The sequence below is a fragment of the Stegostoma tigrinum genome, chromosome 5, assembly GCF_030684315.1.
Source record: "Stegostoma tigrinum isolate sSteTig4 chromosome 5, sSteTig4.hap1, whole genome shotgun sequence".
Taxonomy (NCBI): Eukaryota; Metazoa; Chordata; class Chondrichthyes; order Orectolobiformes; family Stegostomatidae; genus Stegostoma; species Stegostoma tigrinum.
Window position 1 is genome coordinate 129008579 of NC_081358.1, and position 20838 is coordinate 129029416.

Consider the following 20838-nt stretch of genomic DNA (forward strand, 5'->3'; position numbering starts at 1 on the left):
CCGAACAGGGGCCACAAGTTTGATTTGACTTCAGTTCAGATGAGTCAGCTTTTTAGCTCAGGGGATCAGTTTTCATCATAGCAGAAATGTTTAAGTTTATGAAGTGTTGAAGCTGAGAGAGTTTTCCAGAAGTTTAAGTTGTCATAATTGAAATGGTTTGAGCTGTGAAAACTAAATGGAGGTTCAGGTCAGCAGGATTGAAAAGAAGTTTACAAGCTGTTCCATCAGTTCTAGGGGGAAAACTAGAAGTTCTTGCTCTCTGGGCACCTGACACCCAGTTCCTGTACTTCATTTTTGCCCCAGTTGCTGCACCTTGTTCTTGCCCTCTGCTCAGTTGACCCTTGCTCCCACTGTGCAGTCCTCTATTTTCACTTTCATTTGGGAAGTAAACCTACTGTCCTGATGAATTGTGTCATTCCTGGCTGTGAAGTAAAGTCATGTCACCAACAAAAACAGAAGTTGCTGGAAAAGTTCTGCAGATCAGACAGTCCTGAAGAAGGTTAATGCCTGAAACCTTGACTACTCATTTCCTCCAGATGCTGCCTGGCTTATTGTGCTCTTCCAGCCTCCTGTTTTATTAACCTCAAGTTTGGCAGCATCTCTGAAGAGAAATCAAAGTTAACATTTTGGATCTGGTGACCCTTCTTCACAGCTCCATCCTGTTTGCAGCCATTGAACTTGAGATGTTAACTAGATCTGTCAATGGGATGTTCAAGACATCCTTTTTTATTTCAGAATCCTCTCCCCATCCCCCTGTCTGATGAAGGGTCTAGGCCCGAAACGTCAGCTTTTGTGCTCCTGAGATGCTGCTTGGCCTGCTGTGTTCATCCAGCTTCACACTTTATTATCTTCAGCACGAACCGTGTGGTTAACACCACCACAAAGCCCAACCGGCCGCAGTGTCAATGGTCAGAAAGAGCTTCAGATTAGGGGGTGGGGAACTGGAGAAGGGGGCGGGGCCAGGCTGTGGGGTGAAGCCAGAAGCGCTGGGGCAGAGCCTGAACGGGAGAATCACCAAGATGAGGGGCGGGGACTGGGTGCGGTTAAGAGGGCGGAGCCAGCGATATGGAGGCGGGGCAAGACTGGGTGCGAACCTTGGGCGGAGCAATATAAGAGCTGGGCAAGCGTCCAGTCTATGGGTGGATGCCGCGCCTGTTATTGGACAGGACGAGGAGGCGGGAAAAGGGGAGGGACGGTGAATGGGCGGGGGTTGACGGAAAGGGGCGGGATCAAGATCCCGGCGCGCTGACGCTTTGCGTGTTGGTGCGTGCGCGCTGCCGACGTTTGGGAGAGCGTGGGGGTGTGGGGGTTGTGGCTCGAGCTGTCCGTGTGGAGATTTGGATGCGAAAAAAATAACTGACGGAGAAAGCGGCTCTGAGGAAAATAATCATCAATAATCACCCGAGCCTGACTGTGAGGAGAGACAAGCAATGGAGCGGAGCAGCAGCGGGCCCCGGCTACAGGCTGGCAGCGGCCTCCTGGGCACCCGGCTGTGAACTAACGGACTGTCCTTTTGTGATCGGAGCTGAGGAGGGTCCGGGCTGGGCCCGTGCTCCACTGACCCCCGCCCCCTGACCTCCGATCCCATCCCCGCCGTCCCCCGCCCCCGAATCCTCTACCCCGACCCACCACCACCACCACCACCCCGTCCCCCCGGACCATAACCCTCGATCCCAGCTATGAATTTCCAGTCTCAGCCCTCTCTCCATGCTGGCTCCCCAGGCTCTGGCTCCGGGGGTTCCGGCGGCTCGGTATCGGTGTCGGTGCTGGGACCACCCGGCGGGGCTCTGGGTCTGGGCTGCGGCTCGGGTTCGGGCTCTATGCCGGTGCTGTCTCACTCCGGCTCCAATTCAGCCGCCTCCGCCACCTCACCGGCCCAGGCTCAGCAGCTGGTGCTGTCCAACTCGGCGGCCATCCGAGCTGAGATCCAGCGTTTCGAAAGCGTCCATCCCAACATCTACGCCATTTACGATTTAATCGAAAGGATCGAGGACATGGGGCTGCAAAACCAGATCCGGGAGCATGTCATCAGCATCGAAGGTATGAACGCGTTTATTACAAACGTCAGTTCGATAGTGCGTTAATCATTGGGTTTATCAGCACCGATTTCAATTTATCGATCGTTGTTCTGATCACTGGACAGTACCAGTTGTAGTTTATCGAGATCACTGGGCGCATCGCCACTGATTGCAATCTGATTTGGAATCGATGCGACAGTAGATATCAGCGCTGATGTGGTTTTGAATGTGATCATTGTCATCATGTGATATGTATAAATCTCGAATGTTGGGAATAAATCCACTCTTTGGAAATAACGTGCAGCTATTCTTTGAAAATTTCTCCTGGATGTTCTGTTCATTGCATTATTTAGAACATATTATTGCAAATGGACCAGTTGATCTTTTGAGATTCAATCAGAGGTGCTGAATATTCAAATAAAAGCCAGGTTATTTGAAAACCGTTTTTCAAATTATTTTGAATATTGCTGGTTAATTTTGGAGAATATGGGAACTGTAGGCAGAGAAGCAATAATTCTTGTGTAAGAGACCAGGTGGAAACCCACTTTGTTTACAGGGAGTGTGGGATGAAAGTATATCCTGGACAATTCTCTTATCACTTAATTTTGTTATTTTAATCTCACATTTCTGGTTCAGTAGCTTACATGCTTGAGAATAAAGAGCAACTTCATCCAAGGATTTTGTTGATCAGCAGAGATGAATTATTTTTGATAGTCTCTACTTTCCTGTCAACACTGAGCAGAGATTGAATTCATGCCGTGCACAAATAGCCACAATCAGCGTACTTCTAATAATCCATATATGCAGGTGTGTATTGTGTGTTTCTATGAGATAGGGAGTTTGTAATATTTGCTCGACTGTCCTGTATATGGTTTGACTGTCTTGCATATCGTAATTTTGAGTATTAGAGCTTGATAATGCTGTGAAGTGGAGGGGGATCACTTAAAACAGAAAATACTGACAATATTCAAGTGAATTAAGCAGCAGATTTGGAGGTGGGAACCCTAGATTGATAACTTTAGAGAATAGTTATGAAATACTAGTTCTTGTATGAATGGGGGAATATCTTATTAATGGTTAAGATTTGCTTTGCTCAAAAATGTTCATTTTTGGGGAACGAGATGTGAGTGCCTCAGATATGATTTCAGTTCTATGTTTTGTCTTGTAGATTCTGACTTTTGTTATGATTATCACTTTTTTTGTTATTCATCCATGGAATAAGTAGGACAATACCTTTTGCTGTTAAAAATAAACAGATTAAACTTTCTTTCAATCTACACCTAGTTAGTGTATTTACAATTGTGACCAATTTAAGGGATGAGTTTGATGTTGGCTCATTAGGGACTTGGTTATTTGGGCTGCAGGTTGGTGATCAACTTCCCTTTAATGTTTGAAGAATGAGACAATTTTGCTGCACTTAATTTGAAAATAAGTGTGTTGAAATTGGCTGCATGCTGTGTGGCTTTTCTAGTAATGGAGCATGGTTAGGACTGGACATGATAGAAAATCAAAGTAAAATGTGCAATAAGCTCACTGTACTGCTGTGTGACACTGTCACAGTCTGAATGAAGACCTCATTGAATTGACAGCTCTGTTGCATTATTAGTTACCCAGCTGTTCAAACACTGCACTGTGGTAGGCAGCTCTGTGATTATATCAAACAATTTATTTAAATAGGACTCAGTTCTTTAGAACTGTATCTTAAAATGTATGAACCTAACATTAATTCTAATGCGGCATTGTAACGGTTGTAGTAGCTTGTGTGGGTGTCCCAGTAATTCTGAACTTGCAGTGAACAAACACTGGTTTGCTTGACCATGGCAGTTCACGGTCAAGTAAATGCAAGCCATTTCATAACTTATCAGTGAGAGCCTCATATTTTACACATTCCAATAAATGTTGTGGAGGGTAGGAGATAACAAAGAACATTGTTCATATTATTGCCTTGGGTTACTGTTATTACCATTGCTCCTTTATGTGTAAGCTTTGAAACCTGTCTCTCATCCAGAGCATTGCTTAACATTTGTACTTGAAAGTAAGATTAAAGTTCCCTTGGTGATTGTGGTATAATCATTTGACTCAATAACGGGGCTGTTATCTGGGGATGAAATTAGTGGGTTTTCTTTCTTTTCTTGAATTACATCATCGTTGATTTGAGGGTCAGCTCGTTGGTTGAAGACTTGTGAATGATACAGGTTAACATAGCTGAACATAACGGAAATTAAAAATCTGTGGAAAACTGGTTGTGTGAAGGCTTCAAGATGATGGATTGAATTTGAAGAATTGAAAAATAAAGGTTTTGGGTAAAAATTGATACTTAAGTACAACATGGAGGTATGAGGGTTCGCGGAATAGTAACACCTTGGTTGCAAATGTGCAAGTTCTGAAAAATGTCATGTCTTAAAATTAGCTTGTGGCATTTTGAGTGTGATCAGTAGAAGCATGGAGTATATAGATATTTGTAGTGAAGTCAGCATGTAGTGTAAAAGGCAGATCATGCTTGATCAGTCTAATTGAATGCTTATGAAGTTGATGAGAGGAATGTGGTGGTTGTCTACATTGATTTTAAGAAAAAAAATTGATAATATATCACATAAAACACTAATTAACAAAACTGAGATTCATGGTTTACAATGTACCCATGCCCTGTTTAGCTGATAATCAGCGCTTGTCACCAAGGGTAGCAAGGGTGAAAAATGTACTATTGTTTGAGGTTACAATGACCATCCCCAAGAGTGGCTCAGCAGCACCACTGCTGATTAGCATGTAGGACTCAACCAGGTCATAGCTGCTAGATTGGGTCTGTCAAGTGCTGAGGCAACCAACAACAAGGGAAAAACATACTTGATCTCATCCTCACCAATCAGCCTGCTGCATGTGCATCTGTCCATGACCATCGTACAGTCGTTCACAAAATCAGAGTTACAGAATTGTTATGGCACAGATGAGCCTTTTACAACATATTAAGGAAGGAAACAAATTTACTGTGGTTAAATCTGTAGACAACACAAAAATGGGTGGAAAGGCAGGTTGTGAGAGGGATATAAATAATTTCCATGGAAATTGACTCGGTTCAGTAAGTGGCTGGATCGTCAACAAAGGGACATAATATAGGAAAATGTGAAGTTGTTCATTTTGGCAGGGAGAGGGAAAAAAAACTGCAGAAATTTGCAACAGAAAGGTTGCAAAACGCAGAAAGCTAGTACACGGGTGCAGCAAGTAATCAGGAAGACTCACGGAGTGTTTCCTGTCTTTTTTTCTTGAGGAGATTGGATTAAAGGGAAGTCTTACTGCAACTTTGCAAGGTGCTGAGACCACACTGGAGTACTGTGAGCAAATTTAGTCCCCTTATTTAAAGAAAGGTATTATTTCATTGGACGCAGTTGAGAGAAGGTTCACTCGGATGATCCCTGGAATGGAGGGATTTTCTTATAGCAAAGATTAAACAGGTTGGGATTCTACTTATTGAAATGGAGAAGAGAGACTATCTCATTGAAACAAACTGTATTCTTAATGGTCTTGACACAGTAAATGCTGAGAGGATATTTTCCTTTCTCGGGAAAGTCTAAGACCAGTGGACATAGTCTCAGTCTCAGAATAAAGGAGTGCCTATTTAAGACTGAAATGAGGAGGAATCTCCTCTGAGGTTAGTATCTCTTTGGAACTCCTCCTCACAGAAATCTGTGGGGGACAGTCTTATATTTAAGGATGAGATGGATAGATTTTTGAGCAGTAGGGGAATCAAGGGTTGTGGGGAAAGGGCAAAAGTGGATGTGAGGAGTATCGGATCAGTCATGATCCTTTTGAATGGCTGAGCAGTCTTGAGGGATCAAATAGCATCCTACTGTTATTATTTCTTATGATTTTATGAGAACAGTCCCAACTTCTTCAATCTGACCTCAACTGAAGTTCCTCATTCTTGGAACTATTCTAGCTAATAGATTCTGTGCTAATGAACATGTTACTGACCTAACAATTACTTCATTCAAGTACAACATCATTTCCTTGCTCTTGTACCCCATGTCCCTGTTAATAAAGCTGAGGATACTGTCTGCTTTATTAACTTCTCTCCACCTGTCCTGACACCTTCAAAGATCTGTGCACATTTACACCCAGGTCCCTATGATCCCGCAACCCCTTTAGGAATTTTCCTCCTATTTTGCATAGTTTTTCAGTGTTCTTATCACCAAAGTACATCACCTCACACCATTCTGTCTGCATTGAATCTCATCTGCCACCTGTCTGCCCATTCCATCAATTTGTCAGTGTCCTTTTGGAGTTCCACAACGTCCTCACAATTTACAGTTCTTTTAAGTTTCATGTCATCTGCGAACTTCAAAACTGTCCCAAGCAAAGCAAAATCCAGATAATTTAATATTTATCAGGAAAAGCATGTGTTCCAATGCTGACACCTTCACTCTGAAAATCATGCATTGACCATTACTTTCTGTTTCCTATCACTCAACAATTTTGTACCCATATTATTGCTGCCCCTTTTATACTTTCCTCACTCATCTATTGTGTGGTACCGTGTGAAAGGGCTTCTGTAAATCTGTTTATAACATCAATAGCGTTACCCTCACTGAGCCTTTCTGTTAGATATTCAAACACAATTTGCCCTTGAGAAATCCATGCTGACTCTTGCTAATCAACTTGCTTCATCCACATGATGACTAACACTATCCAGAATAACTGTTTCTAGAAGCTTCCCCCATTACTCAAGGTAATTGTTGGGATTATCCTTAAACCTCTATGACTCTAAAGGTTGTATAGCATGGAAACAGACCCTTTGGTCCAACTAGTCCATGCCAACCAGATATCCTAAAATAATCTAGTCCCACTTGCCAGCATGAGGTCTCTATCCCTCTAAACCCTCCCTATTCGTATACTCCTCCCAGATGCCTCTTAAATAATATAATAGTGCAAGCCTGAACCATTTTCTCTGGCAGTTCATTCCGTACATACAACTACCCTCTGTGTGATAAAGTTGTCCCTTTTAAATCTTTCCCCTGTCATCTTAAACCTATGCCCTCTAGTTTTAGACTCCCCTGTCCTGGGGAAAAGACCTTGACTGTTCACCCTATCTATGCCCCTCTTAATTTTATAAACCTCTAGTCATCCCTTGGCCTCTGGTGCGCCAGGAAAAACAGCCCCAGCATATTCAGCCTCTCCCCATAGCTCAAATCCTCCAACCCAGGCAACATCCTAGTAAATCTTTTCAGAACCCTTTCAAGTTTCACAATATCCATCTTCCAGCAGGGAGACCAAAATTGCACGCAGTATTCTAATAGTGGCCTAACCAATGACCTTTACAGCAGCAACATGATATCCTAACTCCTGTACTCAATGCACTGACCAATAAAGGCAAGCATACCAAACACCTTCTGATGAAGGGTCTAGGCCCGAAACGTCAGCTTTTGTGCTCCTGAGATGCTGCTTGGCCTGCTGTGTTCATCCAGCCTCACATTTCATTATCTTGGAATTTCCAGCATCTGCAGTTCCCATCATCTCTCATACCAAACACCTTCTTCACTACCCTTTCTACCTGCAACTCCACTTTCAAGGAACTATGCACTTGCAAATGTCTCTTTGTTCAACAACATTCCCCAGGATCTTACCATTAAGTTTATAAGTCCTGACCTGATTTGCCTTTCCAAGGTGCAGCACCTCACATTTATCTAAATTAAACTCTATCTGCCACTCCTTGGCTCATTGGCCCAGCTGATCAAGATCCTGTTGTACTCTGAGGGAACCTTCCTCACTGTTCATTTCACCTCCGACTTTGCTGTCATCTGCAAACTTGCTAACCATACCTCGTTTGTTCACATCCAGATCGTTTATATAAATGGCAAAAAGCAGTGGACCCAGCGCTGATGCTTGTGGCACACTGCTGGTCACAGGCCTCTGGTCTGAAAAGCAACCTTCCACTACCATCCTTTGTTTTCTACCTTTGAGCCAGTTCTGTATCCAGATGGCTAGTTCTCCCTATATTCCATGTGATCTAACCACATGTGATCTAGCATTGCTAACCAGTCTATCCTGAGGAACCTTGTCAAATGTCCCCCCTCTTCCCCCCCCCTCCTTCCCACCCCCTCTCTCCCCCCCCACCCCCTCTCTCCCCCCCCCACCCCCTCTCTCCCCCCCCACCCCCTCTCTCCCCCCCCACCCCCTCTCTCCCCCCCACCCCCTCTCTCCCCCCCCACCCCCTCTCTCCCCCCCACCCCCTCTCTCCCCCCCCACCCCCTCTCTCCCCCCCCCCACCCCCTCTCTCCCCCCCCCCACCCCCTCTCTCCCCCCCCCACCCCCTCTCTCCCCCCCCCACCCCCTCTCTCCCCCCCCCACCCCCTCTCTCCCCCCCCACCCCCTCTCTCCCCCCCCACCCCCTCTCTCCCCCCCCACCCCCTCTCTCCCCCCCCACCCCCTCTCTCCCCCCCCACCCCCTCTCTCCCCCCCCACCCCCTCTCTCCCCCCCCCACCCCCTCTCTCCCCCCCCACCCCCTCTCTCCCCCCCCACCCCCTCTCTCCCCCCCCACCCCCTCTCTCCCCCCCCACCCCCTCTCTCCCCCCCCACCCCCTCTCTCCCCCCCCACCCCCTCTCTCCCCCCCCACCCCCTCTCTCCCCCCCCACCCCCTCTCTCCCCCCCCACCCCCTCTCTCCCCCCCCACCCCCTCTCTCCCCCCCCCCCTCTCTCCTCTCCCCCCCCCTCTCTCTTCCCCCCCCCTCTCTCTCTCTCTTCCCCCGCCCCCCAATCCTAGTCTATATTTGGGTAATTGAAGTCTCCCTTTATAATGACTCCATGATGTTGAGATTTCTGTGGAATTTCCTTGCAGATTTGTTCCTCTACGTCTTTTCCATTTATTGATAGTCTATAGAGTACACTATGCAATGTAATTGTACCTTTTTAATTCCTTTGCTCTGGCCAACTTCCCTCTGTCCTTGAACCCTCTGAGGTATCTTTTTTCCCATCACTGAAATGCCCTCCTTAACCAATACTGCAATCTCTCCACCTTTCCATCTTTCCTGAAGAATACATACCCAGGAATATTTAACGCCTGGTCATTCCTTTCCTTGAGCCTCATCTCTGGTATTGCCAAACATGATGTTTCCACATGACAATCTGCAACTCCTCAACCTTGCAGAAAGGATGTTTCCGATGGTGGGGGAGCCCAGAACCAGGGGTCATAAGAGGTAAACCTTTAGAACTGAGGTTAGGAGAAATTCTTTCCACAGAGCCGTGTGCCTGTGGAATTCACTATCACAAAGTGTTTGAGGCTAAAACATTATTAGTTTTGAAGAAGGAGGAATATATAGCTCTTGTGGCTAAGGGAATCAAAGAATATGGAGGAAGGATGAAATTAGGATATCGGGCTCATGGATCAGCCATTATCATATTGCTCCTTCAAACTTAAGAATTAAGTTAGAAAACTAAGTTGCTGCCACTCTCCATCCTGAACAGGCAGTGTTGCCATGGGATATAGGAGGATTCCTTAGGATGTTGTCTTAGTTCAAACTCTTTTCCAAAGCTAGAGGGCATAGGTTTAAGGTGAGAAGGGAAAAATTTAAAAGGACCACAAGGGCAACATTTTCACACAGAGGGTGGTGTGTCAGTGTAGATGGTGGACGCGGGTACAATTACAGCATTTAAAAGACATTTGGATGGGTACATGAATAGAAATGGTTTAGAGGGATATGGGCCAAATGCTGTCAAATGGGACTAGATCAGTTTGGGATATCTGATTGGTGTGAATGATTTGGACTGAAGGGTCTGTTTCCATGCTGTATAACTCTGTGACTCTATGCCACTGCCTCCTTGTAGGTTACAGTACTTCAGGTACAAATCCAGGTACCTTTTAAGTGAGAAATAGTCAGAACTGCTGATGCTGGAGAATCTAAGATAACATGGTATAGAGCTGGATGTTGTGTTTCTGCCTCCACCACCAATTGAGGCTAAATTCCACATGCCTACCACTCTGTCTTAAATATTTTCTTCATGTCCCTTTTAACTTTTAACTTTTTTTACCGATCACCTTAAGTCTGTGCCTTTTGGGAGTTGACCTCTCTGCTAGGGGAAACCAGTTTTTTCAGATTGTTCTGTTCTGTTCTATTTAGGTCTCGATCATGTCACCTATATTTAAGCCCTTAATACGTACAACAAACAGCAAGGGCTCAACACTGAACTCCATTGGATAGTAATCCTTAGAATATCTGCTACTTCCTCCCAGACTTTCTTTAACAGTATGGACTAGCATACATCTAGTCTTGGTGATTTATCCACCATAAAGGATATCTGTTTCTCCAGTACTACATCTTGAATAATTATCATTGTATCTAAATCCTCTCTATAATTGTAATAGAGGCAGAGAAAAAACTTGTGCTGTTATTTTGTGCCAGGGGCCCAATGAATTTCAGAGAAAGACAGATTAATCCAGAAAGTCAGTAACTTTCCCTATGGTGTATTCCCCTGTTTTCCCCCTGATTCCTGTACATAGGTAGAGGGGGAAAAAAAACTATTTAAATATGTTATTATGCATCTTGGGAGAAGGTGGGACTTGAACCTGGGTCCCCTGGCTCAAAGATAGGGGTACTGTTACTGCACCACAAGAACCCTTCATTGAATTCCCTTTGTAAGGACATTGTGCATTTACCTGCAGCATGTGGACTGCAGTGGTTCAAGAAGGCAACTCACCACTACCTTCTCAGAGCCAGGGATGGGCAGTAAATGTTAGGTCAGGCCACGATGGATCATCCACTCAACAGTTTTGGCTGAAGGTGAATGCAAATACTTGCAGTTTTGCGTTTGCTTTTTGCATCCCACCACCCCCAATATGAGGACTGGGGATTTGTAGAGCATCCACCTGCTCTCTGTTAATTGTCCATCACCACTCTCAGCTGGGTGTGGTAGGACTGCAGAGCTTAGATCTGACCTTAGCTGTGGGATCATTTAACTTTGTCTATTGCATAAATCTTTTATTTAGCATGGAAGTTGTTCTGTGTTGCACCTTTCTGCCTCACTTATAGATATGCATGCCCTTCTGCACTCTTTATTGAACCATGGCTGATCTGGTCCTGGCAGCCCAAAGAAGGGTCATATGGGACTCAACATTACTTTGGTTACTGTCTCCATTGATGTTGCCAAACCTCGTGAGTTTCCAGCATCTCTAGTATTCTGCTTTTATTTTATTTCTTGGTCTGATGTTTGTGGTTGACTGGAGGAATAGGTCAGGCTATGGGTTTACAATTGTATTTGCACGCTGTTGCTGCCGAAAGAGAAATTGTGTCTGACTACTCGTGTCTGAATTTTTCGAGGCAGTCTCAACCAGTGGGTAGGGTGTATTAATGAAGTGGAGAAAGGGAGTGAGTGTACCGTAGTCAGATTTGTAGATGACCAAAGGTAGGTAGAAAAGCTGGTTGTGAGAGGGACTCAAAGAATAAAGAACAAAGAAACCTACAGCACAAGAACAGGCCCTTCGGCCCTCCAAGCCTGCACCGATCGAGATCCTCTGTCTAAACCTGTCACCTATTTTCTAAGGGTCTGTATCCCTTTGCTCCCTGCCCATCCATGTACCTGTCCAGATACGTCTTAAAAGACACTATTGTGTCTGCGTATACCACCTCCGCTGGCAACGTGTTCCAGGCACCCACCACCCTCTGCGTAAAGAACTTTCCACGCATATCTCCCTAAATATTCCTCCTCTCACTTTGAACTCATGACCCCTAGTAATTGAGTTCCCCACTCTGGGAAAGAGCTTCTTGCTATCCACCTTGTCTGTACCCCTCATGATTTTGTAGACCTCAATCAGGTCCCCCCTCTATCTCCGTCTTTGTAATGAAAGTAATCCTAATCTACTCAACCTTTCTTCATAGCTAGCGCCCTCCATACCAGGCAACGTCCTGGTGAACCTCCTCTGCACCCTCTCCAAAGCATCCAAATCCTTTCGGTCATGTGGCGACCAGAACTGTACACAGTACTCTAAATGTGGCCAAACCAAAGTCTTGCACAACTGTAACATGACCTGCCAACTCCTGTAGTCAGTACCCCATCCAGTGAATGAAGGCATGCCATATGCCTTCTTGACCACTCTTGACCTGCGTTGTTCCCTAAAGGTGGCAATGGACCTGAACACTCAATTTTCCCTGGGACTTTTCCATTGACTGTATAGTTTGCTCTTGAATTAGATCTTCCAAAATGCATCACCTCACATTTGCCCGGATTGAACTCCATCTGCCATTTCTCTGCCCAACTCTCCAATCTATATATTCTGCATTCTCTGACAGTCCCCTTCACTATCTGCTACTCCACCAATCTTAGTGTCATCTGCAAACTTGCTAATCAGACCATCTACACCTTCCTCCAGATCATTTACATATATCACAAACAACAGTGGTCCCAGCACAGATCCACTGTGGAACACAACTGGCTACAGGTCTCCAATTTACAATAGACAATAGGTGCTGGAGTAGGCCATTCGGGCCTTCGAGCCAGCACCACCATTCATTATGATCATGGCTGATCATCTACAATCAGTATCCTGTTCCTGCCTTATCCCCATAACCCTTGATTCCACTATCTTTAAGAGCTCTGTCTATCTCTGTCTTGAAAGTATCCAGAGAGTTGGCCTCCACTGCCTTCTGGGGCAGAGCATTCCATATATCCACCACTGTCTGGGTGAAGAAGTTTTTCCTCACCTCTGTTCTAATTTGAGAAACCCCCTTCCACTACTACTCTCTGTCACCTGTTGCCTAGACAGTTTTTTTTATCCATCTAGCTAGCACACCCTGGACCCCATGCGACTTCACTTTCTCCATCAGCCTGCCACAGGGAACCTTATCAAACGCCTTACTGAAGTCTAGTTTACAGTAAAATTCTTCAGTTCAATAAGTGTGCAAAAGTTGGCAAATAGGGTATAATGTGTGAAAATGTGAAGTTGTTCATTTTGGAAGGGAGAACAAAAGAATGGAATACTTAAGTGGAGAAAAACTGTGGAAAGCTGCAACAAAAAGGACCTGGGTGGTGCTTGTGTATGAAACACAGAAGCCTAGTGCACATGCAGCCGGTAATCAGGAAAGCTAATGAACTGTTGGCCCTTATTTCAAACGGGTGGAGTAAAAGAATAGGGAAGGCTTACTGTGACTGTACAAGGTACTGGTGAGACCACACTTAGAGCACTGTGAGCAGTTTTCCTCTTATTTAAGGAAAAGTATACTTTCATTTGGAGGCAGTAAAGAGAAAGCTCAGTAGGATTATCCCTGGTATGGAGAGATTGTCTAATGAGCAAAAGCTGAACAGGTTGACACTCTATTCTCTGGAGGTTAGAAGAATGAAAGGTGATCTCATTGAAACATATTTGATTCTTTCGGGGCTTGATAAGCTAAATGCTAAGAGGATGTTTCCCTTAATTGGAAAGTCTAGGACCATAGGGTATCGCCTTAAATTGAAGTCAGAGATGTAGAGCATGTAGACAGACCCTTTGGTCCAACGTGTCCAAGATGACCAGATATCCTAAATTAATCTCTTACCATTTGCCAGCATTTGGGATACATCCTTCTTAACCCTTCCTATTCATATACTCATTCAGATGCCCTCAAAATGTTGGAATTGTACCAGCCTCCACCACTTCCTCTAGCAGTTCATTGCATACATGCACACCCTCTGTGTGAAGAAGTTGTCCCTTAGGTCCCTTTTAAATCTTCCTCCTCTCACTTTTTATTTCCATACCGTGTAGTTTTAGACTTCCGTACCCTAGGGAAAAGTACTAGACTCTTCACCCTGTCCATGCCCCTCATGCTTTTATAAACTTTTCTAAGGTGTCTCTGATGCACCAGGAAAAATAGCCCCAGATTATTTAGCCTCTTCCTGTAGCTCAAACCCTCCAACCCTGGCAACATTCTTGTAAATGTTTTCTGAGCCCTTTCAAGTTTCTCAACATCTTCCCTGTACCCATGTGATTCACGTTGCTGTAGGCTTTCAGAATGGATAACATCCTCCAGCATGGGGTGGCACGGTGGCTCAGTGGTTAGCACTGCAGCCTCACAGCGCCAGAGACCCGGGTCAAATTCCAGCCTCGGGCGACTGTCTGTGTGGAGTTTGCACATTCTTCCCATGTCTGTGTGGGTTTCCTCTGGTTTCCTCCCACAGTGCAACGATGTGCTGGCTAGGTGGATCATCCGTGCTAAATTGTCCGTAGTGTTCAGGGGTGTGTGGGTTATAGGGTGATGGGTCTGGGTGGGATGCTTCAAGGGGCGGTGTGAGCTTGTTGGGCCGAAGGGCCTGTTTCCACACCGTAGGTAATCTAATCTAATCTAATCTAATCCTTGAAAACTCGCAGACAATATTAGTATGCCAGGATCCAGGAGAGCGACGACAACAACTATAAGCAACAAGAAGTTATGGTTCACCTTGCAGGATCCCTGGTGAGACCACTCGGCAAGTGAAAAGAGGGATTCATGAGGTCTTAAAAAAATGAGGCTAGATAATTCACTTTTCTTGCAATGGAGGAACAGTCTCTAGTGGGACATTCCCACACTTTTTTGAGATCAAATGTTCTCAGGTTGAGAATGGAAAAGAACAGAAGTAAACTCTTGAGAGCCAAGAATTACTTTGGACTGGTTTAAGGAGAATTAAGTACAGTATCTGCTTATAGGGCAGTGCAAAGTATAAACTGGTGCCCGTTTATTTTCAGACTGAGTTGAGGAGGAATTTCTTTTTTTCCCTTTCATTCATATGATGAGGGTGTCACTGCCCAGGTGACATTTATTATCTAACCCTGATTGCTCAGAGGGCATTTAAAAGTCAACCACATTGCTGTGAGTCTCAAGTCTCATGTAGACCAGACTAGGTAAGGATGGCAGTTTCCTTCCCTAATGTGAACCAGATGGGTTTTTCCAACAATCGACATGGTCATCATTATACTCGTAATTCCAGATTTTTATTGAATTCACATTCCACCATCTACTGTGGTGGGATTCAAACCCAGGTCCCCAGAACATTATCTGGGTCTCTGGGTTAACTGTTCAGCAATAATGCCACTAGGACATTGCCTCCTTCTCTGAGTTAAACCATTTATGCAGAGAGCAGTGCGGCAGAGTTCTTGTATATATTTAAGGCTGAGAGAGAGCGTTTCTTGATCTGCAGGGGAATTGAGGTTTATGGAACATATGTAGGAAAGCGAATATGAAGAATGTTGAATAAGCCACTCAGCATGATGGAGAGTATCTTCAGTGTGAAGACTGTATTTGGCTTCTACAAGGACTTCTACATAAAACATGGATACGTAGAAAATAGTAGTAGGAGTGCGAGTAGGCCATTTGGTCCTTCAAACCTGTCCTGCCATTCAATATGATCATGGCTGATCAACCAAACCAGGATCCTGTTTCCTGTTTTACTGGGACCTTTTTGAAAGTGTTCTGAAAGTTCAAGTAAACAGTATCCAGTGCTTTCTCCTCATCAACTCTACCAATATCACCCTTGCAAATTTCCAGCAAGTTTGTCAAGCATGGTTCTTTTAATGAATCCATGCTGACTCTGATCCTTTTGCTGCTTTCCAAGTGCTATTAAATCTTTTATAATAGACTCTGGCATTTGGCCTATTATTGATGTCAAGTTAACTGATCTATAGTTCTATGTTTTCTCTCTGCCTTATTTATGTGGTGGTCATTTGTACCGATGCTGCCATGCATTAGACTAGGTGGGATATTAAATGGATACCAGAGGTGAGGGGGGGAAGAAGTCCTGAAAGGACATGCAGGAAATTGCTCAAGCTGCTTAGTTGTATCCTGTGACAATTTTTATTTTCTAACTGGCTACTTCTGTTATGAAACATTATTTTTGAGGTGACATGGCTTTTGTTGAGAGCAGCATATTTCTCTCATGGGATCAGAGTTCAGTTACACGAATACAAAAGGCATATAGAGGTATTCAATTCGTACAGATTGCAGCAATATAGCAAGATGTGCCCACAGCCGAAACCAACGATAAATCGTCTGTGGTTTGATAAGAGAAGGATGGGTGCTGAGTAATTTATGCGAACATGTAAGCTTACATTTGCTGTTCCCAGAGCAACATAAATTTATTTTTAGGCAATTTTAGCTCCAGGTTAGTTCCATTGTTTTCTGAGCAGCAGCTGGAGCGGTGTGAAACACTATGCATATGCAAGATGATTTTTTTTCCTTCAGTTTTTTCCCATCATGAACACAGTGGTTTGACTCGGTAATAGTTTTGTGGAACCTGGAGTGCCCTCGATCAACATGAGCTGAAATAACACCTGTCAATTTGTTTTCTAATGATGTCTGTTCATCAGCATCACCAGTCATCAGGAGGTGGTCACTTGACTGGATTGTTTCCTGTTAAAATAACTCCCTCTAAATTCTGTCCTCCTGCTGCTGCCCCATCCCTTAAACCCACTTGGTGTCTGAATACTTTGGCGTAACCTGAGGGATGCTGCAACTTGAAGGTTTGCAAACATTGGTTATGTGATATTGTCCCAAGTCTTGGAAGCAACAAGGCAGTGTGTGCAATTTTTCAATTTAACAAGGGGAACAAAGTGGTTGACTTAATGTGTTTGTGGCTGTTTTGGCTGACTTTATAATCTGTAGATCCAGTGTGAGATGACAGACCGAATGACAGGTTCAGTTGTGAGGGTTTGTTGCAGAATTAAATTGTGGCCTTGATAGAATGATCTTTCATTACTCCTTGTAATGTTTTATACAACTACCTACTTTGCAGTAGTGTGCACGCGTGTCCACTTGATTGTTGAGTTTAAATTGATTGATTTGTTCATTGGCAATTTTCTGAGCTTTCAGAATTAGGCTTGTTCAGAGAATTAATAGAATACCCGGAATTGGTGATTAAGCCAATAGTTTCAACATTATTTGAAAGGGATTTGGATAAAAACTCAAGAAGAATTCAAAAGAACAATAATTTCTATGGTGTCTTTCACTACCTCGAAGTTCCAAAATGTTTAACAGGCAATAAAATGCATTTAAATTGTACAGTAGATGCCATTTGTATTGTGAACTGCAGAAATCTGCTTCTTCCTTCTTCCCCTCACTTTGTTTCTATGAGCATATCAGAAATTTTGAACTGACTTTCTGTGTTGGGCAACGTTGAAATCTTACACAGAAAATCGGACTATTTAAGGTCATTTTTGCAGTTTTCTAATGTGTTAAGTTCCCTCATATGAAATCCTGGCTGAATGTCTTGTGGTTGTTTATAAATTCTCTGAATTACCAGAAGTATACTCCCACAAAGAATTCACAGTACAGCTTGTTTAATAAGAAAAAAGACACTTTCTAAGAGTAACTGGGCCAGTGGCTACAGAATCCACAGCTTAGTGTTTTCCATTTTGAATGCTGTAAAGAAAAAAAAAATCATTTGAACCAAATCAAATCTGATCCCTATCGTTGTCAAATATTTTATCCAGCAGTGACACGCAGGTAGCTACAGCCACCTGGCTTCATCAGAACAACCATTTGCACACACTTCCTTTTCTTCAGACACTTCAGCCTTTCTCCCTTAATCCTGCTATTTAACCCATTTCAATAAGACATTCTTGAACCTTTGTCTCTTTTTATATGTAATGGTTCCTCTGTGGAAAAACAGAACCTGGCAGTAAATACATCAGCAAATATCCATTACCGACTAGAAGGTTCTATTTCCATTGTAAGTGCAAAAGATGTGAAGCAAATAACAAATATAGAAATGAAATGACCATGTATTAAATAAACATTTTATTTTATCACCTGACCCCAGTTGTCCTTGGATAGGTGATGGGTGAGCTGCTAACTCCCTACAATACCACCACTTGTCCTATTCAGCTATCCTGCCAAATCTGATTTGTTTTTTAGTAAGATATGTACACTGAGGTAGGTTTCACGACAGCGGAAATATTTCAGTAAGCTGGGACATACTTGTAACTAGTTTCACCTGCTTTGCTGCCTAAGTTCGCAAGGCCAAGTTCTCAACTGGAAACTCTCTGTTTTCTCATTGTCTGGGTCAGTGTTATCCACTTCCTGCAACTGTATGGATTGGTCCTCAAACCATGGCCCAATTCATTTTCTTCTGAAATTTTTCCAATTGCTTTCGCTTTTAGATTAGATTCGATTCCCTACAGTGTGGAAATAGGCCCTTTGGCCCAGCAAGTCCACACTGCCGTTTTTGGAGCATCCCACCCACACCCATCCCCCTATAACCCACACACCCCTGAACACCACAGGCAATTTAGCACGGCCAATCCACCTAACCTGCACATCTTTGGACTGTAGGAGGAAACCCACGCAGACACGGGGAGAATGTGCAAACTCTGCACAGAGAGTTGCGTGAGGCTGGAATCAAACCTGGGTCTCTGGTGCTGTGAGGCTGCAGTGCTAACCACTGAGCCACCGTGCCACCCCGAGTGTTGTAGTTTATTTTGGGTTTATTAGGAATTGCGGTTATAAAACTACTAAGTTGTAGCTGCAACACACCAAACCTGACCACAAGTCCTTGCAAAAGAATTTAACTCTGATACCTAACCGAAAATGAGTAGTCAAAACTCCGTTGATGCAATTTGCACTGAATTTGCTGATCTTAAGTAAGGCAGCGGTGGAGCTGAGATAATTTGTCACAGTCGTGGGGAGGGGAAAAATCAACCAGGATTTCAGCTTCTGGCCATTGTCTGGAGTCTTATGGTACGTCGAGTGATAGGATTAGGTTTGACAGTTGCTTTGCTAAAATTTTGTCAAATCCAGATGTTTTTGATTATCATCTCCTGAGAATACAAAAGAGACCAGTGCTGTTAATCAGAGATTCTACAGGTCACATGTCCTTTGTTCCATTGTGATTTTAATCCCATAGTTACTGCACAAGCAAGTTGCATGTAATATTCTGAACCTTTTCTGTAATTGCTTGTTGTTGCACATGAATAACAAATAAAAAGTTGGTTTTGTCCACAGTGCTGCTTGTGATTTTGACTGGCACTGTTTCGGTGGCCAGTACACCGAAGGATCAAAAAATATTATTGAGGAATATACAAGGCCTGTCCCTCCCAGAACGGTTTGAAAATTATAGCTCCATGGCTGACAGACTAAACCATAACAGTGTCAATAACTAGTAGAATGGATGTTCGTTAACGTACGTACGCACATTAGCCATGATCTAATAGATGGCGGAACATTATTGAGAGTCTGACAACTTTTTTGTTTGTATGGAAATACTGCATGGTTCTAGTTTAATAACATGGCTGTAAGTTTGTGTAAGGTCTTAGAGCTTACTTACAAAACTTCTTAGCATCAACTGCTCATTGGTGTGAATTGGCTCAGTATTAACATGTACAGTGATGGGTTGGGTTTGAACTCTGTACTGGTATATGCAAAAATTATTTGATTTGGACTTTGTAACTGCCTGTACAGTGACAAATGAATGTTCCATCTATCTTGATTTTGATAATGAATTTCAATAACTTGCTGCAAAGTTGTAACAATAGTAAAGAACAACTGCAGAAGAGAGAGGCTGAAATTTAAAAGTGGCTTCTTGATTATCGCGGTTTGTTGGAAAAATGAATGCATGTTTTGATGCTGTTTGCATCTTGAATCCTTTCCATACCTGTGATCAGGGCAGTGGGACTTAATGTATTAAAGCTGTTATTCTTATGAGAAACTGCATGCAATTGAATTGAATTGAATTGAATTGGGATGATCTAGGACAATGGAACTATATTAATGTAATTCTGAATATTACAATCAGCAGCGTCATTAAATGTGTTGGAACTCCTTGTGGTAAAAATCTTTCCCCAGGACAGTGCATTTCAGTTCAAATAGTGATACTTTTCTCCAGTTTAATTTTGCAAAACTTCTGATTAAGAGCTGTGATGTAGAAGTGATCTGTACCAAAAACATAGGATCTCCGGGTCCCCATAAAGATTTGGGATTTGGTGAAGAAAGTGCATGTATTTGTATAGCTTATTAACACATTTCTCAAACATTCCAATATGCTTCCATTGTAAGAAAATATCTGATGGAGAATAAATGTTTTGTGAGTAAATGTAGCAGCCAATTATAGGCAGCTAAGCTTCATGAACAGCAGTGAGATGATTTTCCAGTTCTTCATGATGAACAGTGGAATATTAGATGAAACATTGGCAGAATTTCCTCTGTTTCTTATGTGAAATGGAATCTCTGAGAAGACATTTAATGCTTTGATTTCAGTTCCTCCTCTGAAAATTTTCAAGAGGGCCTAGTAACCATTGCAATTCACAAAATGTGAAACTACACAGTGTATGTTCCCAGGTTTGATCCCTCATTTGTATATGATCACTAGTTAACTACATTTGAGAAGGGCATTTGAACTAGTCAGCAAAACTGAATCAACCAAGGTACGTGGTTTTCCAGAAGAGTATGTCTGTTCTTAGTGTGAGAAGACAGCATCCCTTCCAAATCTAATCCTTTTTGCAGTCTGATATTTGTTTGGAGACACGTTGTAAATGGCCACTAGCACAGTCTGTGGATATGTGAATCTGCTAGCAGTCAATGTGACCAGCAAGTGATGTCACCTTCAAGATAGGAAAGAAGAAAGTCGAGTGGAGAGTACGCTGTATTAAAGCATGAAACGAGGATGATGTAAGGTTATTTTCACGATGGTCATTGAACAATATAAATGAGATAAAGTTCATCCATGCAAGCAGCACTAACCAGAATAACAGCTGTACCAAAAAGCAGTGTCAACTAATATAAAAAGAAAATATAGATCAGTGACAAGTCTGAAACTGTGAAGTAATGCTTTCCTTCAAAGACTTTTTCGGATATTTTGGTGTGCGATGACTGCCATCAGCTTGAAACTTCTGATGA

The 20838-nt window shown here is 43.4% G+C and overlaps 1 protein-coding gene across 1 annotated transcript in view; it reads left to right on the top strand.

Annotated features, from left to right (window-relative positions):
• Positions 1 to 1284: 1284 nt before the first annotated feature.
• Positions 1285 to 20838, top strand: part of agap3 (ArfGAP with GTPase domain, ankyrin repeat and PH domain 3) — a 591490-nt gene continuing 571936 nt past the window's right edge. The window contains exon 1 of the mRNA XM_059646307.1: positions 1285 to 2040. Within this exon, the coding sequence (XP_059502290.1) occupies positions 1680 to 2040 (361 nt within the window). The 5' untranslated portion in view covers positions 1285 to 1679. The remainder of the gene's footprint in view (positions 2041 to 20838) is intronic.